Source organism: Brassica napus, chromosome C4, assembly GCF_020379485.1.
Source record: "Brassica napus cultivar Da-Ae chromosome C4, Da-Ae, whole genome shotgun sequence".
NCBI lineage: Eukaryota > Viridiplantae > Streptophyta > Magnoliopsida > Brassicales > Brassicaceae > Brassica > Brassica napus.
The window spans coordinates 38,106,553-38,132,344 of NC_063447.1; the positions used below are offsets into that span (position 1 = coordinate 38,106,553).

General features: G+C 32.6%; 2 protein-coding genes across 3 annotated transcripts; one reads left to right on the forward strand and one right to left on the reverse strand.

Moving 5' to 3' along the window:
* The first annotated feature begins 12,153 nt into the window (after positions 1 to 12,153).
* Positions 12,154 to 15,128, forward strand: BNAC04G27770D (IQ domain-containing protein IQM3). Of its 2 annotated transcripts, XM_013857463.3 has the most exons (9): positions 12,156 to 12,544; positions 12,616 to 12,730; positions 12,967 to 13,032; positions 13,151 to 13,239; positions 13,426 to 13,513; positions 13,605 to 13,751; positions 13,857 to 13,949; positions 14,108 to 14,209; positions 14,584 to 15,128. In XM_013857463.3, exons 1-9 carry the CDS (start codon positions 12,306 to 12,308, stop codon positions 15,013 to 15,015), a joined length of 1,371 nt encoding a protein of 456 aa, XP_013712917.1. In that variant the 5' UTR covers positions 12,156 to 12,305; the 3' UTR covers positions 15,016 to 15,128. The 2 variants fall into 2 exon arrangements, with proteins under 2 accessions (XP_013712918.1, XP_013712917.1); XM_013857464.3 differs by lacking the exon at positions 12,967 to 13,032 and having other exon boundaries at positions 12,154 to 12,544.
* Positions 15,129 to 16,497: 1,369 nt separating this feature from the next.
* On the reverse strand, positions 16,498 to 22,921 carry LOC106418278 (beta-galactosidase 2). Its single transcript, XM_013858946.3, has 18 exons — positions 22,654 to 22,921; positions 22,356 to 22,451; positions 22,160 to 22,272; positions 22,004 to 22,070; positions 21,822 to 21,914; positions 21,569 to 21,712; positions 20,711 to 20,799; positions 20,474 to 20,579; positions 20,262 to 20,346; positions 20,066 to 20,184; positions 19,821 to 19,982; positions 19,221 to 19,396; positions 19,008 to 19,117; positions 18,831 to 18,940; positions 18,627 to 18,737; positions 18,420 to 18,530; positions 16,970 to 17,175; positions 16,498 to 16,874 (listed from the first exon to the last, which is right to left on the reverse strand). Exons 1-18 carry the CDS (start codon positions 22,825 to 22,827, stop codon positions 16,763 to 16,765), a joined length of 2,184 nt encoding a protein of 727 aa, XP_013714400.1. The 5' UTR covers positions 22,828 to 22,921; the 3' UTR covers positions 16,498 to 16,762.
* Positions 22,922 to 25,792: the final 2,871 nt, after the last annotated feature.

The following is a 25,792-nucleotide window of genomic DNA, read 5'->3' on the forward strand; positions in this document are numbered from 1 at the left end:
TACCAAATTATTGCCGAAAATCCGACCAAAATCGATTTGACCCAAAAATTATTAGATTTACACGACAACTTTCGGCCCAAAAAACCGGTCCAATTGTCTTAAATCAAAGTGTGTCCTTCTCTGTCTATTTATAAGAAGACTCCAAGACCCCTTTTAGTGATATTAGTCGACGTGGAACAAATTCAACTGGTTTTTTAAAAAAAAATTTCCAAAGCGCGCTGATAAAAATAAAAGGCAAACTTGCGTCACAGCCGAATCGAACCCGATATCTGTTTCAGCACCAAACGTGTCACGGACCAGTGGACTAAGTTACTTCTACGTCTCATTTTCACATATACTAATATATATCCTTATACTATTTTTAAAAACTAGGTCCCGCGTATATCCCGCTTAATCCCCGATTTTTTGATAACTCGCTAGGTCCGAGATTGTCGTCCGACTAGCGCCTAGCGTAGTTCGGAACAGGGTTATATATATATATATATAAATTTCTCTCGGAAAAGATACATGTATAAATATGGAAAATTTTATAAAGTATATCGATGGTTGACATAAATATACATGCATACGTGGGCACATGTTTTTGTTAACTAGATGGGATTTGAGCCATGCCCTAATTTCTTCCTAGTATCAGGGTCCACCGTTTTTCATATCTAATGACATGACGTAAAATACACCATAACAGAACCAATTTTTTTTTTGTGATAAAGCAGGAGCCCAACTGCCCAACACACTGTTGGTATGGGAAATTTTCATGAAAAAGCTAAATTGTTTTGATGAAATCACTTTAACTCATAGGCTTGGTCATTTGATTAACAACACTTGTGGGACACTTCCGTCGAGGAGCTCACATCATAAGTAGTCAATATTGGCTCCTAACTTAAATTTTGAATACTGGGAGACCAGATCCTATTAATAATCTTATACTAAGAAAACAGCTATCTATCAAATAAATTGTCGGAAAGAATACATCACCAAGACATACATTGCTTATATGACTTTTGGAGTAAACGGCCATACACGTACGCGAGTCAATCAATGTGAACCACATGCAAGCACAGAGACAGTGAAGAGAGTTGTTTGAAATTTGATTAGTGGGTCGTCGTAGGAAGAAGTCAGACATGACAAAAAAAGGTCCGATTACGTGGACCACATGCTTCCTCCCACAAACTTTCTACGTTTCTTTTTCTGGACATCCGTTGATAATCATTAGTCAATATATATCATATAAATAAAATCCAATATTTCCGTATTACAATTAGTTTTCTAAAGCCGTAGAAGAACATAAAATAGTTCCATGAATACACGCACCGTGTCGATTACTATATTTATAGTTTAGGTACTATTTAATGTAGTATGAAGGATTGTATAAATGACGTGGGATTCAGCAAAATGTTAGGAACCTAAATACCTAATGGTATACCATTAGTACACCAAACTAACATTAAGTACAAAACCAGAAAACTCAGATTTAATCTGAAGAAAAATAAATAAATTAGCAACTTTAAGAAATGATCTAAATTAAACGCATCTGATGTAGTGGTGTATCATAGTACTTAAAGCAAAAAGAAAAAAAAAATCTCTGAAGAAGTAATCTATCGATTCTTTAAAGTACGAGTTTTTCTTGTGTTTTCTAAGGTGAATCTTTAGGTTCACCAACCAATAGTTTTTCGTTATTTCATATTCTCTCCGTTTCGATTTAATTATCGTTGCAGAGAAAAATTATATTTCAAAATAAGTGTCGTTTTAGAGCTTCAATGCAAAATTTATTAATAAGATTCTCCACTTTATTTTTCTATTGTTGAAATATGGTTGGGTGTATAGGTAATTGTGTTTTTATTTTGAAAATATACAAAATCATATGTTTTCTTAATCTGTGTGCATAAACCTAGAACGACAATTAAAATGAAACGGAAGGAATATTCAATACTTTTTTTTAATGAAACAAAGTAATAAGAATTTGCCTAGTTATACTATGTTTTTAAATAAAAATTTAAAAATAAATAAAAAACAATAGTAGTTGTCAACAATTTTTTTTTAAAAAATATTTTAACACCGTCGACGGAAAAACACTAAGCCCTAAATACTAACCCTAAACCCTTGAATAAATCTTAAACCGTAAATCATAAATCCTAAACCCTTGTAAACTTTTGTGTTTAGGGTTTACCCAAGGGTTTATGATTTAATATTTAGTATTTAGGGTTTATCCAAGGGTATAGGGTTTAACCAAGAGTTTAAGGTTTAGTGTTTTGCCGACGGCATTAAAAAAAAAAAAATTTATGCAACTACTATTATTTTTAATTTATTTTTAAGTTTTATTTTTTTAAATATAATATAACTTGACAAATTCTTATTATTTTTTTTCATTTTTTTAAAGATATGGAATATGAAATTACAAAATATTATTGGTTGGTGCACCCTAGGGGAGTGAACCCAAGAAAAACTCTTAAAATACCACTACCTCGTATTTGACAACAACGTCATTTTGATAATCTCTTCCAAACATAGGATTTTTAAAAATCTGATTCAGAAAATAAGCTCATTCCAAAAGAATTTTGAATCTATAGCACAAAGGAATCAACTTCGTTTCATATTTTTAGGAGTGCAACACAAACACTTTTAGAGAGGCCATCCATCTTATTACTACTCTCACCTAAACATTTTTATATATAAGCGAAGTTGTCATGGGATCCAGTACAATACATTACTATTATTGAGTGTTGACGGATCTCCGAGTTGTTTGGACAGTCAGCCGAGTGAAGTCGCGAGTTCTGGATTTGGTCTATGGTGTTCATCGGAAGCGAAAGTTCAACTTCTTTTGACTTTTCACCCATGCCTGGATCCTCTAATTTGTTTTCCCTAAAATACTTTGTTTTTACTTTGTCGATTTACGTTTAACCTATAGCCTGCTGTTTCTCCGGCGAGTTTGCCTTCGATGTACTATTTTAGATCTCCATTTTCTGGTGAGTATTAAAAATAATTTTAATTATAAAAAAAGAACCTGTAAATTATGATAAATGTGATCCCAATTATAAAAAAAAAGGAACCTTGTTCCAACGCGCTTTGTCGATTTACGTTTAACCTATAGCCCGCTGTTTCTCCGGCGAGTTTGCCTTCTTATTTTCCCAAATGATCCTATGGTTCGGACTAAACTGAGAAAATATCATTTAAAGTTGGGTCTCTTTTGAGTGCTTCTAAAAGTCTATTGCGAAAAGAACATAATCTTAATATGTGAAGCGCATTGTAACAATTTCCGTGTCGGCACACAGTATTTGGTAGGAGATATGGTTTTGGCAGTGTCAGAAAAATGACAAGAAAACGATAGAAGAAACCTAATGGTACCAAACATATAAATTTATATTGTGAAACTGGAGAATGCTTGACACTGCAGAAGATATAATCTTCTATTATATGAAATTAAACGATTTTTTGTAATTTTATACTAGATCCAAGCCTGGCATTGCATGTTTTCTGATGTAACTGTGCTTTGTAATTTTTTATTCTTTTGGATATATAACCCACAAAAGAGGAAAAAATAATTTTTCAAAAAAGAGGAAAAAAGAAAACTGAACGAGGGTACTTTTCCGAAGTATTTTATTATATATGTCAGTAATATTCGCTGATCATATGTTTATGTGATGATATATTTTAAACTAACGTATGCGACTAGAAAATGTTTAATTTGCTTTTATGACATCGATTTTTTTTTCTCAGTAGTCCCTGACTTGGCAATATATAGAAATACGGAATGATGATTTTAGTTGATAATGGTTACACGAGACCATTATTTATTTCTCTCTTTGTATTTCTGGTAGACAGCTTGATGATGTGTAGTGATTTTGTTTTTTATTACTACTTATTTTCATCTTATTTTAGTTCATTTTGTTTGCATTTAATAATATATATTACATTTTTATGTGTATTTGTGTATTTTCACATTTTAGAGAGTTTCCATCAGTTTTGGAGTAGATTAAACCTAAAATAGATGACACATCTATGTGTATGAAGGTCTTAACGATATCTTTTGAAGCTCATCTCTTGATACAACATAGTAAATTGAGTTAGCTTTCCAATAGAGATGGTTTCAAGTCATTTGAAGCTGAACTGAATGATCGATTTACTGGTAGCATATCAATTATGTCGCGAAAAAAATATCGAACAAGAGATCAAACAATGTCTAAGGTTCATAGCGGCTCAGTGCAGCAGTTTTATGAAGCCACTGTGGAGAAAGCAAGTGTGGCAGCGGGTATGTGCAGTGGGTTTATGGATCCATTGTGAACCTTAAAACCATTTCTTACCCATGAAAAACTGACCCTTGTTTATTGGGTCGGTCGGTTAGTTTTTATAGACTATACATGGTATTTTAAGGGAAAAAACACTAGATTACTTAAGCTTATTTTTCTCTTAGTTTCTTTGATTTTTCTTGTTTTAAACTTGAACTCTTCTGAATCTTGCTTGTTTTTAAGAATTTATTTGGTAGTCTTATATATCACTTTATAATATCTTGATAATCTATCAATCTATCATGAGTTTAGGTGGCTTTATTTGGATTAGTGAGTAGAACTTTTTAAAGCTTTTGGTTTAGGCTGATTAGGGTGATTAATGTTTGATTTATGATGCTATGTGCTTAATCTACATGGTCTTTACTTGATTAGTATGCTTACTGCTAGATTTAAGTTCAAAATCATGAAACTTGATTTTAGGCTTTTCATGTCTCGAGGTGTTGGATGAAATGTTTGAAAGAATAACCAATATGCTTTACTTGTTACGCAATGGAAGTTGATGTTATGATGTTTAGTGGTTAAGACTTGAGATTCAAACATGTTTGATGGTAATTAATGGAAATTGATGTCAATAACTTGAATAAATAGAAGTTAAGATCATAGAACTTGAATAGCATAGCTTAAAGTAGTGATCCTAGGTCAAAGAATTAGCAGTTGTTGATTGTGTTGACATCATGGGTTAGTATTTCTTCATCTAAGGGTAAAACTAATCGAAAATCTTAACCCAAGAGTTTATCTTTCTTTAATTTTTGTCGGTTTGACTTTGAGTTGACTTTGTTAACTTTTCTATTTTGTTTAGATTAGCTTCAAAATTGTTTTCTATTTTCTTAGGTTAAGAAATTTTGTGTATTCTTAGTGCTATAAATCACTAGTTCTCTCTGGTTTTGGTCCTAAAGTGCTAAAATAACATATCATTCGATTATGGTATTGTCTGCACAATAAGTTAATTAGTGCGTGTGTAGACGCTTAATCGCTTGACATGTTTATTTATTGTTTTCCCTTATTTTGATGTATATAAAGTGGTTCCAGTGAAATGCGCATACAATTATTATTTTTATTTTTTTGGTAAAAATGTTAAGATTCATTACCTATTTTTAATTTTTTTTTATGGAAGAACAAAGATAAACAAGGAGCAGAGAAAGGAAATGCAGCTAACCAGAACACTAACTAAGGTAAGGAGAAACTGACACTACAAGCAACACAACTAACGAGAGGTTACATCAAATTTGGTACAATCGCTTGCCGCAAAAGGAGAACCCCAAGTTAAATCGAGATAATGAACCCGATAGATATAGGCTTGCCCGATGATCAGCTCTAAAAGATTGAGCTCAACCAAGAACACCTCACAAGAGACTTCATATTCTGCAACCATCACAGAGAGACAGCAACACCCGCGGCCAAACCCGCAAAGACAGATGCCGAGCATTATTTGGAAAGAGGAGCCACCGGATACGCCACACACCATCAAACTTACACCAAAGAGACAAAGACATCAAGAACCACCCATAGACAGAGTATACATGAGGCAGCCCTAGATCATTCCCCTGAAACTAACAGTCTCAACATGCACCCCCACCAAGGAAAAGAGCTATGGTTGACAAGACCGAAGACTCTCTGCCTCACACGCGTCTGCAACGGAGAATCCGCAGAGGGTCATCTCGGCTTGGAAACAAAAGCAACTCCATAGCATCCTCAGAGAGCCAGACTGACAGACCCAAAAAAGCACGCCAACGGAGACACATAAATGAGCAGAGGAACACCTCACCTCCACCTCATGAGGAAGCCGACGACTGCTCAGGCCAAGCGAGCCTGCTAACCCATGCTGAGAAGGAGAAGCATAGGAGACAAAGAAAGAAAATAAACCCCTTTTGGAATCTATATCTGACACTAGATTGATACCTCCGCCAATACGATTCTCCAGAGAAACCGCTCACCCTATCTTCCACCCCGGTTCTCTGATGTTCCGAAGCACCCTGACACTAGATCTGGAACCGCGGTGGCGCATAATCCCAAAATCACCAAGAAAGGAAGCGAGGGGAGAAAAAGAAGGGGGTGAAGGAGAATGAAGGAAACTGAAGAAGGGGCGACCACCGCCGTGAGATGAAACCGGACACCCAAACCGATGAGATCTAGGATTTTTAGTTTGAGAAGATTTTAGAGAGAGATAAGGTAGAGACAAGTTTTTATGCGCATAAAATTATTTCAGCTACATCTCCTACAATATTTGAAAATAATTTTTAGAATTTACTTTAGTTTATTATTGCATTCATTCTAACCATAAAAAAATAATATGGATTTTTTTGTACAAAAAGGTTTTAAAAAATATGGCTTACTAAAAATTATAAAATGATTTCAAATTAACTATAACATATACTATACAATTTCATCACATAAATTTATAAATATAAAAAGCAAACTCTAATTGAATTGCTGGAAAGATTACACCACACTAAAAACTAAAATAAAATACATGTACGCCACACTAAAAAAAAGTTTAAAAATCACTACCATAATTAAAATAGAGTTTGGAGAAAGTGGCTGTACACGTAAACGAGTACATCAATGTGAATCACATGCACATATGGTGAGTTGTTTGTTGTCGTACGAAGAAGTCAAACGTAAGTAAGATGTCCGATCACGTGCGCCACATGCGTCTTCCGAGTAATTTCTACGTTTCTTCTTCACAGACTTCACTCATCAACTTCAACCAAACAATTATAATTAATAATTTTAAACCTTTTTTTTTCTCGACATCGGTCAATAATGAACTGTATTATATACATACCCGATATGTTCCTACTTTTCTTTCTAGACGCAGTAGAATAACGTAACAAACTAGGCCCATGCATGCTTCGTGCTCACTATTATATTTCTTACATTAGTGATTTTATGTATATGGATATTTCTTAGTACACCAAACTAACGTATCAAGTAAAATCCAGGAAACTCAGATTAATTAAGAATAGTATACAACATACCACTACCTCACATTTAAAAACGACATCCAAACAACTAACTTTAATTAATTAGTTAGTAATAAAACGAGACATAATTGAAATAATGAAGTATCACCATTTCCTCATTAGTATATCTACAATTTTTCCTATACATACGGTTCATGTCAACGCAATGCAAAACCTACGTACCTTACATAGATTTATTATTCTGTCTGAACGAAAACACAAAACAATTCAAACCAAACCAACTTTAACTTTTTCTTAACAACGATTTTAATTCATTTATTATAGACAAAGTTCAATCCTTTTGAACGGGAAGTACCTTGAAACCAAAGTCAACTTAGCCAACCTCCCCGAAAAAGTCCAGCATGCCATGTATGTCTCATAATTAGTTTAGATCTTGGCTGTTCAAATATTTTTTTTTTTTTTTTTTTTGATAACTCTGGTATCTGGGCAGCCACATTCCCAACTATCCCTCCGTAGGGGGTCCAGCGCCCCAACGGAAGGGATGTTAAATCCGCTGTGGCCGGGGCTCGAAGTCGTGATGGCGGGCACCTCAGCTGAGGTTCTTTTACCACCAGACCACGAGGCCCGGTTCTGTTCAAATATATTTCGACAATAACAAAACATTCAAAATTCAAATAGCAATAACTTTTAATAAACTAATAACTTCATGATAATATAATGTAGTATATTATTATTTCTTATATATATATAGTTATTTATCTATGACTATGTGTTCATTAATTTCATACCATATATATAGTCTTATATATATAGTGAAAGTAAATGAGATTCGAGCTTACACTGAATAATTTGTTTCCTTCAGTACGTATTTACAGGTACTGTGTAACGATTTAAACAAATGTATTGGTGAATGAATTTAATATTATTATAAATATTTATATAAATAAATATAACTATAACATATCTGGTTATCTGTAAATTTCTGTTACTTTCCGGCATTATAAACGATATAAATGGCAAAATATGATGTTTTACTGACTTTGGAATTAATTAACGTTTCGGTTCAGACTTGAAAGGTTATTAAATAGGAATTTATTCAGCATATGATGTTTATTTCATCCATAGTTGAATCATAATTTGTGCAAACCGAATACAATATTTGTAATATCGTATGTGAATGTCACTCCATTGAGGGAATGCAAAATATGGTGGAATTGCTATAGTTCAAGATTTTGTCCAAATAACCAATGATATGGAAAGCTATGTGTGGTTTTGGACTCCGTGTTCCGTCTGTGTAAATCAAGAAAATCATCAATAAAACCCTTATTTAAAGAAAAATCGTAGGAATTATTTTGTTACGTGGCGTCAGATCAATAACAAGAACACACAAGAAAAAAAACCTAATGGAAACGAACTTAAATAAAAATGAAAATGGAAGATGTTTGAAACTGCAGAAGAATAATTTTCTAATAATACTAAATAATCTCTTCTACTAGCTAGATTCAAACCTGGTATTTCATGTTTTCTGATGCAAATTGTATGTTCTAGACTGATACGACCAACAATTTTTAATTATCGTATTGGCTTTTATGACCTATGGAAATTATATTTGTCAGTAATCTATTTAAAATGGTCCATATTTTAATGCATTTTATTATATAATAATGGTAGATTATAAAATTTGAATAAATTAATTGTATATTAAATTTAATTTGATTGGTCAAAAGTTTCGAGATTTAGAGTTTGATTGCAATAAGCTCTAGTTTTATGTTTTTTGTTGTAAAATTTAAGATCTAGATTTTTTGTTGTAGCTATTTTTACTGTAACTTTGTATAATACTATTTTTACTGTGAAAATAAAGTTTTCTAAAACCATTTTTGTTGTAAATTATAAAAATAAAAGTTAAAAATCGCTTGGTAGACTTATATAGTTTTAGACTAATTTTTAGCTATGAAAAGTATCTATACCTATAACCAATTCTATTAGTTAGTCATAAAAATAATATATGTATAAATAAAATTTAATATATTTTTTAAATATGTGTAATTTTTTTTTAAATATTCATTTTTGAAACAAAATAGTACAACGCTGATTCATTGGCATTTACAGTCAATTAATTTATATTTGACACGAGTTCATTATTATTATTTTTTAAAGGTCATTATTTGTTCTCTACTTGTCTTAATATTAACTTTCTGGTAGACAGCCAGACTTTTTCTGATATTCCCAGCTGTCTGCATATTAGAAGTGTTACGAGTCGTTTGCCCATTTAATTATTTCGTCCACATTTAAAAATGTGTTTTTCTTAACTGGTTTTAACCAAAGATGACTCACACCTTCTTGTTTCGCTTTTGTCCACATTATTTCGTCCACATTCCCAGCTGTATGCATATTAGGAGTGTTACGAAGCCTGCTCGGACTTAGAAGGCCGGTCCTTGAACGGCCTCCTTTTGCTTCTTTAGAGGAATGGTTTAGGTTCGGGCAGTTCGATGAATCAGTTTCTTGTTTCATTTTGTTGTTCACGGTCCCCTTTGTTTTCCAACTTCTCTTTTCGTGTCTGTCCTGGGGAGATCTCTCTTTCGACTTTATCAAATTTGTATCCTTACTTTAGTCATGTTCGCTTCTAAACTGAAGATTATCGTACCAATCGTCTTTGCTTCCATTTTTACCTTTTTTGTGCCGTGGAACCAATTTTGAGGTCTTATATTTTGTAAAAACATTATGTAAACTTCAACTCTTTTTTGCTAAAGTAAACTTCAACTTTCATTTCGTGAAATGATATTTACATTTTTAGCAAAAAGAAAAAAAGATGACGCACACATTTAAAAATGTTTTGATCTTCCACTTCATTTCTAGCAGCATATATTCTACTTGGTTTGAATTTATGTTGTGATATTCACAAACCAAAACTTTTTTTAAAAAAAATGGATAAGAAACTTTAAAATGCACGATGCAAACAAATAAAACCAATTCAGATTATACGTTAAGGGTTTAAAGATCAAGACATAATACTCCCTCCATTTTTGATTATATGAAGTTCTGAGGTTAGATACATAGTTTAATAAAATATTTAACTTTATACATTTTCTAAACAAAATAATTATTAATTATCTAACTAACCACATTTCAACTAATAACAATAACTATGCAAAATATAAAAGTCATGTTGCATAAAATTAATAAATTTTACATTGAAAAGTGAAAATACCAAATGTAATTTGAAACAAAAAATATCCGGAACTTCATCTATTAAAAAAGAGTACAAGTTTATAATAATCAATCTTATTTTTTAATATCTCTATTATTAAAAGAGAAGTACCAATTAAAAAATACCCCTAAGTTTTCTAATTTATTTACACTTAAATGCCACTGAGAATTAAATTAAACTACCTATTTTAATGCTTGTCTTTTTCAGTTAAATTAATGAGTTTTTCTTAGTCAAATTTAAACTTAATGTCATTAAATAAACCTACCTATTTTAATGCTTTTCTTTTCCAGTTAAATTAATGAGTTTTTTTAATCAAATTTAAACTTAATGTCATTAAATGAACCGAAAAATACATCATATTTAACGTAGCTTATTACGTACGAGTACGGCCCAATAATGAACTTGAATTTTATTTTTACGAAAACGTGAATCACTTGACTTATGTAATATTTTAAATATATTAACTACAATATAACAAATGCATATAACCTACCTATACTTTAGTTTGAAATGATCATGTTCAAGTTTTATATAGTCAACTTACATCATGCATTGATCGATGTACAATATTCAAACAACCTATAGTTTTCGTTTTCTTTATAGGATGTATCAACCAACCAATCATCCCATTGATTTTCTAAGCTTTATAAAAAAAAAATCAATAAATACAAACTCAAAATCCAATATCTTCTATTAATCAAAACATAATATCTTCAATGTTGTATCTTTAATGTACCTATTAAATATAGAAATTGCAACCATAATTACACTAATTATAAGAATAGATTTGATTCCAACCAATTGATCTATTACTTCGGTAATTGATTTGCTTGCAGAAGAGGAAACAATAAATTTAAAATTTATAAGAATATAAAGATATAGAGATCTCAACCAATTGCCTATATTTGCGTATGATTTCCGCATAATAAGCTTCAAATTGAACATTGAAAAAGATAGAGAAATTTTTTTTAATCTTTTACCGACACAAACTTAAACAAAACGAAGAGTTAAATGTAATTTTTTTTGTTACACTTCCCGGAAAAAAACGATTACAACATGGGCTTTCATAATATGGTCTTTTAACATATTAATGTTATGGACATTTAATAATTATCTTGACGAAAAACAAAGAATATAAATAATTTATTATTAATAAAATTATGAAATTATTTACAATTTGATGACTAATTCATCGCCCTTTTTATATGTTAAATTTTTTATAGAAGTTTAAAAATCTTTAAACATGTATAACTAATTTATAATTTTTTATGTCATACTAAATCATAATATAATATTTTTTCATATTTTACATTAATAATCATTGTTTTTATATATCGTCTACAATTCTCTAATTACATTTTTTTTTAATTTTTTATATGATATCGAATATTCATCGTAAATAGATGGTTTAAGATGCCAAAAAATTATTTACTTAATGAATATAATACATCAAATATTACAAATACATTATTTAGTTAAATAAATAACCAAAAACCAAAAATTCAAATCCGCGCTAGGGTCTAGTTTACATATTAAAAATTGGTCACAATCAGCTGTGATAATAAATTCACGATCAGCTGTTACCTGTCTATTTCTTTTTGCCCACAAGGAAAACGGAAATATATTTTTTGCTGACAAAAATAATAAAAAAAAATAAATTTAGAATAGGAAAATCTAATAAAGAGAAAGAATTGGTCCTAGTGGTTAGAGATGAGACATTTATTATATATAAATGCACACAAAACACTGATCGCAGAGAAACACAAGTCTTCTTCTCATACAAGTTGACAGATAAACTACAACCCTCTACTTTCTCTGAGTTCCGTTTCTTGTTCAGACATTAAAGAACCAAGTGAGTTTTGTCTACCTTATTCCTTAGAAGTAAAGAAGATGCAGGTCGTCGCCAACTTCGATTTCCAGCCTTCGCCGTTCTCTCACGCCACCGGTGAGATGCTCATTTCTCCGGTAGGCCACCGGGACGAATCTTTCGTTAACTTCACCGACGCGCTTGAAGGCGCCAGTGATGACTCGCCTCCTAGCGTGGCCGCGGTGAAAGTACAGAAGGTTTACAGGAGTTATCGCACGCGCCGGAGATTAGCGGACTCCGTGGTTGTCGCCGAAGAGCTCTGGTAAGCTAAAACATTGACTAGATGGAGAGATTAGTTTGAATGATTTAACGTTAATTAATGATTGAATAAAGGTGGCAAGCGATGGATTATGCGAGGTTAAATCATAGTACGATTTCATTCTTCGATTACTCAAGACCTGAAACTGCAGTTTCCAAATGGAATCGTGTGAGCTTGAATGCCTCTAAGGTATGCCTTATTCCTTTTCTCTTAATATAAAGAAAAAAAAGTTGACGTCAAAAAAGATCCTCAAATAAAAACAATAAAAAAAAATGAGATTTGTACTTACTAAAATCAAGATCCGTTTAAAAAATATCTTTCTCTTACAATTTATTTTCCCTAATATTATTGTAAGAAAAATTATCCTCTTGGTATCCTCTTGGTTAAAAAAAGGTTTTGTAAGCGTGTGGTTTGGTTGTGGTTAGGTGGGCAAGGGTCTGTCCATAGTCGACAAAGCTCAAAAACTAGCCTTTCAGCATTGGATTGAAGCAGTAATTTTGAACCTTTTCCATCATTTTCTTCATCTTTTTGTTACTGCTAGGTTAATATCCAGATTAATTTATTTTTTAGTTATAAAAGTATATACTAAAATATAAAATTTAAAATCAGATTGACCCTAGGCACCGGTATGGACACAACCTACATGTGTACTATGAAGAATGGTGTAAAGCTGATGCTGGCCAGCCATTTTTCTACTGGTATGTTTAAACCTTCTTAAACCAAATATTCTCTGGGTTTATTTAAACAAGTTATTGCCTAAGGTTCCTTTTGTAAGTGTTTTCTTGTAGTTTAAGAAATAAGATTGATATGAATCTTATCTGTAACTTTTATAAAATAACGGTTTCTTTTTTTTTTTTGTAACTGAAAATAACGGTTTCTTGCAGGTTGGATGTTGGAGATGGGAAAGATATGGATCTTATAGATTGTTCAAGGTCGAAACTTAAGCAGCAATGCATCAAATATCTTGGCCCTGTATGTGCCATGTTTTTCTTATCAAATTTTTAATGTTTTTTTATTTCATATTTTAAGGAGCTCTCATGTGAATCTTTTTTCCTGTAACCAGCAAGAGAGGGAAGAGTACGAGTATGTGATCATCGATGGGAAGATTGTTCACAAGTTAACCGGAAATTTTCTACACACCATGCACGGATCTGAGGGAACAAAATGGATCTTTGTTATGAGTACTTTCAAGAAACTCTATGCCGGTCTGGTAGGTTTTCTTGAAAACCGGTTTATTCTTTTTGGTGGTTATAGCTTGAATAGTTGATAAAAAGTTTTGAATGGGTCTTTTTATTTTGGTTTATGTATACTTCAGAAGAAGAAAGGAAGGTTCCATCACTCAAGTTTTTTGGCTGGAGGAGCGACACTAGCCGCAGGGAGGGTGGTCGTTGACAATGGAGTCCTCAAGGTAATTTACTAAGTCTGCAATTGTATCAAAACACCAGTTTCTATTTCTGCATTTGAATTTACATTTACTGTAGTACTTTTAGTTTACATTTTTCAAAAATAGTTAACTCGAGTTCTATTCATTATTATATCTCCGTACGTTGTCTTGTATCTATTCAGACAATCTCTGCATACAGTGGACATTACAGGCCGTCAGATGATAGTCTGGAAACCTTTCTCTCGTTTCTTCGGGAGAATGAAGTCAGCTTAGACGATGTTGAGGTAAACTCTTGTTCTACTTAACCTTACACGATCAAATCTTGGTTACAGAATGATACTATCTCCGTTACACAAGATACATATTTTGGAAAAGAAATTGCATAGATTTTGTAACGATTTAAAAAAATTTAATTACAGTATGTTTTAAATTCCAAAAAGTTAGTTGAAGTTATTGAATTACTATTTGTTTAATTTTATTGAAAACTGAAATCACATAAACTAATATATTTATGACACAAATTTAATGTATCTTTTAATATGTTAACAAATGAAAAAAATCATCTTTGTGAAATGGAGGGAAACCATTTACTAGAATATGGTTCTTTTGAGAGGAATTTACTTGAGAGCTAATAGTACTAGTTACTTGTCTTGTATAGGTGCACAAAGCTAGTGAAGATTCAGACAATTACGACGACTATATTAAACCCAATGGAGATGGAACCAAATCTTTGAAGAAAGAATACGCAACGTCATGCAATGCAGAGACTGAAACGGATGAAAACAGTAACGGAACATTTGAGGAGACTAAAGGGCATAGTTACCAGAGAACGCTATCAGGTGGGTTTGAGAGCCCAAAAGATGACGTTCCACAGAAAGCAATGCTACAAAGGATCAACTCAAAGAAACAGTCAAAATCTTTACAGTTGGGTCATCAGTTGATGCTGAAATGGTCCACTGGAGCCGGTCCAAGGATCGGTTGTGCAGCTGATTTTCCGGTTCAGCTGAGAACCCAGGCTTTGGAGTTCGTTAACTTATCGCCTCGATACCGGACCAGCACGTTGTCTCCGACCGGGAGGCTTGATATCTGATCATATGTTTTTTTTTTCTGATCATATGTTTTCTTTGTTCTTTAGTAGCGTTCATCGTAATCTTCTGTGACTTGATTAACGCGTGAGTTTTATCTATCTTATTTTTGATGTGTGTGTGTGTGTGTTTTTTTTAATGTTTTCCACCTGGGATGTTGTGAAGCAGACAGTTACAAAAAAAAAAAAAAAAAAAAAAATGTTGTGAAGCAGAAGGTAAAGAATGCGGTTATGTTTTGTGCCAAAGCTTTTTCACTCATAAATGATACTTCTGTTTCAGTTTTTTTAAAAACTTTTTATTAACTGAATTATATACACAAATTAATTTCTAATATACTTAAATATTTTTCTAAAATTAATTATTTATATAAACACCTTAACAAATAATAAAATAGCATAATATAAAATTAATACTATTAAAACAAAAACATATTTTTGACTTAACTTTAGTTTATAGTGTAATATTACTAAACTTAGACCTTATATTATTTATGCACTTTAATATGTCGTGTAACAACATAATTATTTTACTATCTCAACTAAATATTTAAATATTTCCAAAATAAAGTAACTAAAAATATATTCACACAAAATTTTCTAAGATTGTAATCTAATAAATTTTTACTATATCTTTTTAAAAATATAATAAAATTTTCTATATATCTAAATAATTAATAATTTCGTACTTATTATTAAATAATTAATATTAATTTATTTTCGACTTATAGACACAATAATTTTTAATATTTAATATATATTTAAATCATTATTAAATATTAGATTAAACAATAAGTATAATTAAATAACTTAATCTATTAAATGATTTGTAATTATAAAAATAAATAAGGTATGTATACACACAAAATAACAAAAGAATCTTAGATTTCATAACATACATTAATTTATAAACAATATATAGAAGTGTTTCAAAAAAAAAAGTGTTAAAAAAACAATATATAGAAGTAAATATTAAATCAATGATAATTAATTATAATTTATAATAAATTCCAAAAATTTGATAAGTATAAAAGTTTACTTAAAACAATATATAAAAGTAAATATTAAATCAATGACTCTCTCTTGTATTCCATGGCTCTATCTTTGTTTTACCCCTCAAAAAATTCTCTTACCACAACCTTTTAGTTAAAATGATGTGTAGCTTTCCAAATAGACTATAAAAATGATAAAAGTAATTGGAAATTATAACATGCAAGGTATTAGTATCAATAAGTAAAATATTCAAAAATGAAAAAAAAACTACTAATAATAACACACAATTAACAGTAAAATAATCATACTTGGTGAAAATAAGGATATTTAAAATGAAACAGATCTAAAGAGGGAATAAAGATAGAGATAAAAACAAAACATATCATTAGGACAGACCTTCTAGTGTGTGTCCTCTTCTCTATAAACTTGTATTAACGTCATATTTGCTGGAAGCCTGGTACACTTTAGTTTTGGCAAAGAACTATTTTATTCAGAAGATTGGGAAGATGATATAAAATATATTCATATGGTGTTTATAACTAGGGTAATTAGCATTGATTCCTGTATTTGGTTTATTCTATGAATAAGCTTTATTATACACTTGCAAATATATTATTTAGGCGAGGATACACCATTCTTCCAATATAAACCAATAACTGCCACTGTACATGTTGTAAGCACTGCACAGAACCTTAATTATAACTTCAGGGAAGATGCACCCTCTAGTAGATTTTTTTTCTCCATAAAAACCGGATTAAGAGCTTCATTTGTTTGTTCTTTTAACAACAGAAATCCCACTTGGATCACCACCCCATTCCTCAAACACAACTAGAAGGTTCCCAGATGGTTTAAGCCATGAACGAGGCACATGGTACCTGAAAAAAGGAGAACCCATTAATATATCAATCATGTAAATAATATATAGAGGAAAGACGAGGAAGAAGAAAGACAGTTTTCATTTTCTTCTCACCATCTTTGAGAAGATTGGCCACAATTACTGAGACATTTCTTCTCGTTGTAAATCCCAGCATAGTTGCAGCGTCCGCAGTTACCATGAGCCGTGTAGGCAGGCCATTGACGTCCTATGTTGTGTCCATTTACCCAAACTTGTCCTTTTCCCATTGTGTTCATGTCCAATGCCAATGGTTCATTGCCTACCGGCGCATTAAAAGAAGACTGCAAATAAAAAGTGCAAGAATCTGATATGAACATGTCTAAATTATGCTCGTAACTAAGCTCAATAAAACACAGACACACATATATATAGTCCACCACAAGATGGTTTAAGAGTGTCTATGAGACGGACCATCTTCAATGGAGAGAGGCTCCACTAAATGTCTAAAACAATCAAAGTAAAAAATTTAATGTTTGATTTTTAAATAGATAACAAGTGTTACATGGGTTTCTTAAAACCAAGTTGAAGTCTCTTAAACAAGAGACGTTCTTACCTCTCTCACTAGGGGAAGAAATTCCAATGTAGATGGTCTTAGTAAGGTACTAGTTCGTCTCATTTTTAACTAAGGTAAGATAGTCAACACAATCCCAGCCGATCCATAAGTTTATTTTTATCATATTGATCCAAATTTATTGGTAGACATGTTTTTATCCTGATGTTCTCTCTGTTTAGCAAAGTTATATGTTTTGAAGTGTTCCAAACGCATATTAATAAAACATTCAAAACATCATATGAAGTGTTTCAAAGCCTTTTTATTAAGGGGGTTATCATACCCGAAACCTAAACTAATCTCTGAAATTCATAAAAATTTCTTCTTTTTTTTTGGGTTTTGGCAAACTAAGACGCGTGCCATGGTCAAACAATACGGTTAAGACAATTCTAAGCTTGAGATTTTTTTTCTGAACTTGACCAATTGGTTCATATCTAGTCTTGAATTGCTATCTTTTGTTAATTTTGATTAATACATTATAATAGCTAACCAATTGCTTTTTGTCATCTAAAGATTATATAAAAATAGGTAAAATGCAATTATACACACATAAGCTGGCAAAAAAATACAATCCTGTCGGATGTTTGGAAGGATAGCTAACCAATATCACGTGTATATTTGGAAATAGCATTTGGTATGTCAATCTGGGAAACCGTTCCTTTTATCAACGATAAATTAAACCTAAAACATCTATTAAGAAAATTAAGAAATACTCCCTCCGTTTCATATTAAGTGTCGTTGTAGAAAAAAAATTTCGTTACAAAATAATTGTCGTTTTCGATTTTTAATGCAAAATTTATTAATTTTACGTAGTAATTTATTTTTCTATTGGTCGAAATATGGTTAGGTGGATAGGTAATTGTGTATAGGTAATTGTGTTTTTATATAGAAAATATACAAAATTAATTGTTTCTTTAATCTGTGTGCACAAGGTCAAAATGACACTTGATATGAAACGGATGGAGTGTATCTTACCTTGTACCAGGTCAATGGTTGCTTCACGGCCACGAATGATCCTTCTGTCCATTCCACAGAGGAACTCCCGGTTGTGGTATGAAGGCTCATAGCTTCACCTTTGGTACCGATCTACTCAGATCACACACACGCATAGCTTAGTACTGTGTTATGGTTGGTATAAAGATTCAGTGGCAGTTAACTTATCAAACTATTGTTCATTAGGACCTTATAGGACCATTTCCACTTAGACATGTCCCATGCTCCAGAGTTAACTCCATTCAGTGTGGCTGGACCTAGAACTCCAGTATTCCAAGTCTCATAGTGCACACCTGCGTCCTGTATTATAAAAAACACAAATCTCAGAACTTATCATCATCTCCTGAATGAAAAAGGCAGTAATTAATCAAGCGAATTGGATGATGAACTAACCGGAAGACCCACTGCCGTACTTAGGATAGCAAGTTTGTTGACGCCTTCGCGCAATTTGATCCTTTGACTAAATGTGAGCTTGGGGCTGCTCAATGCTCCATAACTAGTTCCTAAAAAATGAATGCTTTAAGGACAGGAGAAGACAGAGTTTGGCCCTTAAAATTTATCTTGTTTTACCTGCAAGCTGACCATTAACGAATACATGAAGAGCATGACCAGCTGAACAAATGGTAAGAAGTGGATCTTCGCCAGTTTTCAAGAACCCCTCATTAGAACTAATTGTAATGCTGAGAATGAATAAAAACATAACCAGTTTACTGTGATCAGGAACTAATTAATCAGCAAGAAAATGAGGCTTAATGTGTCACAACTAGGTCAAACATAACTTACTCTGTAAGATACCAGAAATAGTCTGTTTTGTCTCTGGTCATGCTTATTTGTTCCAAAAAACCATCTCGAGCAAACGTACCATAGTCACCTGAAGAAGGGATTGCTTCGTTGTATGATTCCCATGAAAATCGCGTGCTAGTAGGAACCATCTTCATAAGTATGCTCGGTGAACGAATCTATAACACGTTACACATGCCATATATATATATATATTTGTCAATCTCAATAACAAGGATACAATTCCTATGAGACCAGCAAAGTTAGGACATTCTTAGGCTATTTGAAGTCATCTGGAAGTATTTAGTGTTAAAAGTTTTTTCTTATATTAAAACCCCCCAATATATTGCCTATAACTTCATGATCGGTCCTGGGTATAGACAAATGAAATATTTGCCTATAACTTCAAAGTTCTAAAAATATTTTACATAAATATATGCCTCCAAATTTATGAAAAGATATAGTATTAATTTTTTTGCTAAATTGTCTATATTCTCCAAATTTTCAGAGTCGGTTTTGCGGAGTGCAAGAGTTACACAAGTCAAAAGACTCTGGTAAAACAAGTAATTAGTGTTTTCAATAAAAGCTTATCTGTTTATTAACCTTTGCAGTGTTGTGATACTCGGTTTTGCAGTCAGGTAAGATACTGATAGACCAAGGGGGCAAATCATATGGGAACCCCCTAAACATAACTTTTGCTGCATAACTTGTGTCGTAGTTTGAGAGAAACGCAGCACAAGAAGTCTTGGACTTGAACACATGAGCCTGAAATTATAACAAACAAAAAAAAAACAAAATTGTATGAACATTTGATACTTCCTCTGTTCAAAGTTACATTGCATACTTACTTCTTGCTTATTGCCGAGCGAATTAATGGTGGGATCAACAGAGACCAACGCAGGTTCACATAGTTTGATGACTTTATGCAACTCTTTCAAATGACTATACTTGGGTTCTCTCAGTAATCCTTTTCACACACCCACAAAAACTCGTCAGAAAATATGTAAAATGTAACATTTTTCATGTGATATCAGTATTAGTTACCATATTCATCAAGAGGAGCATCGTAGTCATAGCTTGTGGTGATAAACTCGCCCGATGTTCTATCAAAGTTCGTCCCTCCATGGTACTGTAACAATTCTAAATTAACTCTTCAATCATAAGTTAAATAAAATATATTCTATTTTTTATAAAGTTCGCGATTTGATAAAATTATTAATGTTTTAATTTTTCTTAGAACTTATTTTTAAAGTTACCATATAGTAATTCATAAATGAACCACCGTTCTGTATAAAGCGAGCCACGGAGAACGCAAGGTCTTCGACCGGTCTGTTTGGTATCGCACCTCCAAATTCCGTGAACCTGAAATGATCTCACACGCTGTAAATAATAATTTATACTCTAGCTTGTTGATTTCATCAGAGAATATATAAAAACTAACAATTAACAAGAGAATAGTGATTCTGTATATATTGAATAGCTTCGTGACTTACCAACCAGTCCAGTTCTCTGTCCACATCTTGGGCTGATCGACCGAGTTTGGTTTGAAACCCTCACAATAGAACCCGTTGCATGTGTTTATCTATTATAGAGCGCAAGGTAAAAGCTATTAACATTCAGTATAAATTTTACTCCAAAGTTGAATAAAATTTGTTGAGATTTAAAATTTAAAGTTGAAGAAAAATTGTCCTCGTGGATTATTTTTGTTTTTGGTCAGTGGTCCCAAATAAATTTAATAGAAAAAGACATCATAGGGGAAAAACAGCAAAAAGGAGAAAACGATATTTTATTGTAACTATCAATAAAACAACAATATTTAACAAGAAAAAGTGAATTACATAAAAGGAAAACTAGAAGCTAAACAAATATATTCAAAAGGTAAACCACCAAGGAAGAAAATTTTAAGATTATAAAACATAACAAAAAAAAACTCGATAGTGTTTTCACCAAAAAATACACAATAAGAAATATCTTCATTTGTCGAAAAAATATCTAAGTGCCGACAAAAGAAAAGGAGTCAATCCTGATAAATGATATAAACTTAATCCATATTTAATTGTGCAATTTTCGTAAGAAATAAAAATAAACTGATTAATCTACAAAATCACATCAAATATTTTAATTTTCATACAAAAGATATTTCAAATCAACTAGATTGATAAAAGCAGAATTCAAGCTAAGATAGAAAGTCTACCAAACTCAACCATACTAAAAGTTAGCATTAAATCGATCACGATCCATTTAAACCAAAAACTTGAACCAAACTAAACGAAACCAGAATAGAACATCCTATCTTACTTATATATATAACTAAGGGGAAGGTTAAACAAGAAAAAGAAAGGAAGAGATACAATAGGGTAAGGAGCATCATCTTGCTTGCACATAACCCATGGGACACCTGTGGACAAACCCAACGCCATTGCAGCTGTCCATTTTGTGTATGCCTTTCCTGCTGATCCTATCTCCCATTCCATTGGTCCATACTCATTCTCTATCTACCCATTTTTAAGAAATATCATTACTATATATATTTAGAATGTATTAGATGTGAATCATGTATAATATAAAATCGTATCAATTTAAACAACAAAAGAAGATACAAACCTGTGAGAGAATGATGGGTCCTCCTTGAGTTTCAAACAACTTTTCTTCTTTCATTATATCCACAATCTTCTTTGTGAATTTTTGCATTGCAGTCTTTCAATTTCACATCAAAATGATTTTTTTTTAAACCTTCATAATGGAATTCAAACTGGAGACTGATTTGTTCTACAATAATTGTGTACCTTGAAAGGTCCATTATCAGTCCTGAAAACCATACCAGGGACATATTTGAGCCAGACAGGAATTCCCCTAAAAATCAGAAAACATATACCGGTAAATTTATATAATCAAATGAAAATATTCTTTTATTCTTAGAAAAGTATTTTTAATATATTTACCCGAAATTCCACTCGGCACAAACATATGGACCAATTCTCAGGCTAACATATAGACCGGCTTGTTGCACCAGCTTGATGAACCTAACCAGATCATACCGATCCCCAAAATAATACTGGAAGCAAACAGAAGTATACAGCATTGAGATTTTATATGACTATGAGTCAAGTAAGAAAATGGTAGAAGTCTTTAAATTACTTGTCCAGGAGAAGGTTCATGTCCGTTCCAGAAAACATAAGTTTGTATAACATCTAAACCACCTTCTTGGGCCTTCTTTATCAGATCAGGCCACATCTGCATATAACAAAGTAGCCACAATTCTATATAAACAAATATAGTTTTGTAATGAAATACCCTGGACTATAAGGGGAAAAACCAGAAAAATAAGACCCCATGTGCAGAAAAATCAAAGCAATTGTTCAGTAAATTTAATCAAAACCCAAGAAATTTTGCATTTGATTATAAAGAGATTATTTAACTGAATAAAAAAGATTACCTCAGGGGTGCTTCTTGGGTAGTGGATGGAACCAGAGAGAAGGATCCTTTTCTGTCCATTGATGATTAAAGCTTTATGATCATAAGAGACCAATGCTTTAGTTGAGCAAATCAACAATGAAAAACACATAATCGCCAGAAAAATCCAAGCTTTATCCCTAAAATTTATAACCATTTTCCCACTTATTAGTTTATTTTTAAAAACTGGTAAAGGAGATTCGCTGAGCTATTGGGATTGGAACGAATGATGGCATAAAGGTTATATGTATAGCCTGACACTTATCCTACTGTACTTATAGATTAATGAATGCATATGAAAATGAGAAAAAAAATTGTGGGACCAATCTCTCTGCTTTGTGAGCGGATAACCTTTTTTTTTTTTTTTTTGAGCGGATGACTTTAAAATCTTCTGCCCTACCAGATGAATATTTTCATTTTCATTTTTATTTTGCCAAATTATATACAGTAGTATTAATCCCCCTGCTTGTTTAATCATATTCCTTTTCTTTTGCTTCCACTTTTCAATATCACATACCACTGCCATATATAATATTTTTCTTTTTGGTCACGGGAAAAATGATGTAATGTAAAAGTGGTTAACCCCACTACTAAACGTCATTGAGTATATATGTCAATATTGTTCGACCACATCAGATTGTTACTCATCGCTTATTACAGAGTTGAAGAAAAATACGACACCTGTGAAGAAAAAAAACGATACCTTTTACCTTCTATGGATACGAAGGAAAACATGTTTTAATCGAGTAAGAAAAATAGATACATATTGCAAGTTGTGTGGTCCTTGACTCTGTGTAGGCAGCACAATGAAGACTACCAAGTAATTGCAATACAAATTTAATGATGGAAAGCTATATACATACAGGCAAAATATTTATTTAAACTATTTATATGTTAGGTTAAAAAAGCTATATATATGTTATAGTATTGATGCAAATTGGACTTGCAATTTACATTTAAGCACTGTGATAAAAAGGCCTACCGCCACATTCTTTCAAGTGCACATAATGACATAACAATTCATTCATTGCCGTTTTGTTTTCTTCTTTCAAATGCATATGTTCTATTTGTATCTTGTGCAACATTCTCTTCTCCACGTTACCGATTAGTTGCATTAAGAAGGCAGACGAGTAACCATTTGGGGCTTAAGCGAAAAGCTTCATCAAGCCAGAGCAAAATAATTTCATTAAGCCGGATACGTTAGTCAAGCCGTCGGTGGCCTTGACCACATATTAATGGCTATCATTAACCAGAATAATATTTACACTACAAGAAAACAGGGGGATTCTGATGGCCGAAATCGTCGGAAATTCGTCGGAATCGGTCTATTCTGACGAATTTCCGACGAACCCGTCCGTCGGTATCGTTTCGTCGGAAAAAAAAAATTCGTCCGACGACTTTCTGACGAATACCGAGAAACTTCATTCTGACGAACTTCCGACGATATTACGATGCGGCTACACGAGACCAGAGTTCATCGGAAAACTACAATTCCGACGAACGTGGTTCCTCGGTTTATTCCGACGAACTTTGGGCGTCGGAATTTACCGACGGACATCGGTCGTCGGAATATACCGACGAACCACGTTCGTCGGTATATTCCGACGGAAATGAGTTTGTCGGTAAATTCCGACGGATATATGTCCGTCGGTATATTCCGACGACCGTTGTCCGTCGGTATATACCCTTTTTTTTTACAAATTAATTTTGCATTTTTATATATTTTTTGATATTAATAAATTTAAAAAATTGGAAATTTAAAACTAATAATATTATAAAATTTAAATTCATAAAAACCGAAATAGGAAAAAAACATTCATAAAGTTTAAAATTCATACAAACCGAAATAGAAAAAAAAAACATTCCGAAAGTTTTATAAAGCCGAAATAAACTAAGATGAACTCGAAGACATCAAACGATCTAGCTTCTGCATAATCTCGGTGTTGAACTTCTTCTGGGATGCCAACTCAGCAAGGATAGTGGCATTCTCCGAACGGATAGTGGCATTCTCCGAAAGGATAGTGGTGTTCTGCTCCTCCAATGCCCCAATCCGTTCATCTTTGTCATGTAGCTCCTCGAGAATCATGGGATCGGCATACGGAGCTTGCGAAGAAGATGCCGGATACGAAGAAGCACGACGGGCCAACCCAACTAAACGGCCTCCTTTCCTTTTAGGAACCGCCTACAAAAATATTTAAAGTAAGTAAATATGGACAAGTAAGTAATCGACATTATAAAAAAAATATATTAATAAAAAAAATTACCTTTTCAACCATCTCATTTATTTGCAATAGAGACAGGTTGGTTGAAGCTCCCGTGGAGTCGCCGTCATCAGAGAGAGGCTGAGATTGAGAAACTATCTCAGCTTCCACCAAATCAACTACACCTCTGATCACGGGGTCCTGAATTTGACCCGTCGTCTTGTTAGTGTGAGCCACCTTAATGAGTTGGAGACGATCAACGGGATTACCGTCATTTGCTTCGATCTAAAAAAACCGCCATTATTAGCCAAAAAATATATAAAATATTTATTTAAAAAATATAAAGATAAATAATAATAAAAAACTTACAAGTTCATCCTCCTTAGTAGACATGGAGCAAGCGCCGAGGTTGTGCACATACATACCTTTCCCGCCACGATCGCTCTTCCGGTTCCTGGAGTTCCTAGAAGACGTCTCTGCAGTGTCTTCCCTCTCCCAATGAGCTATCAACTGCTCCCACACCCCCCCCCCCCGTTGATGAACCGTGGCTTCTTGTTCTTCTGCCAAACTGTCTTCCACGCGTTTATCTGCTTTGTGTAAGAGTCCATGGCCTTTTCGTTGAATTTCTTACGGACTGTTTCCGTAAGATCGGAGTGCCAGTTGAACTCTTGCTACAAAACAAACACAATTTAATAAGTAAATATATGTAAAAAAATGTAAAAACTTAAAAAAAATGAAGGGTTACTATACCGCAAACTGACGAAACCACAACTCTCGTTCGTCGGAAGGGATCACACTCCACTTTGGATATCCAAAACGGAGCATGGAGTACATCATCTGGTTGATGCTCCGGCTAATGCCATTTTTCGACTTGGTGAACCTTTAAAAAAAAATACAAGTTAGCAAGTTAATTAAAGCAAA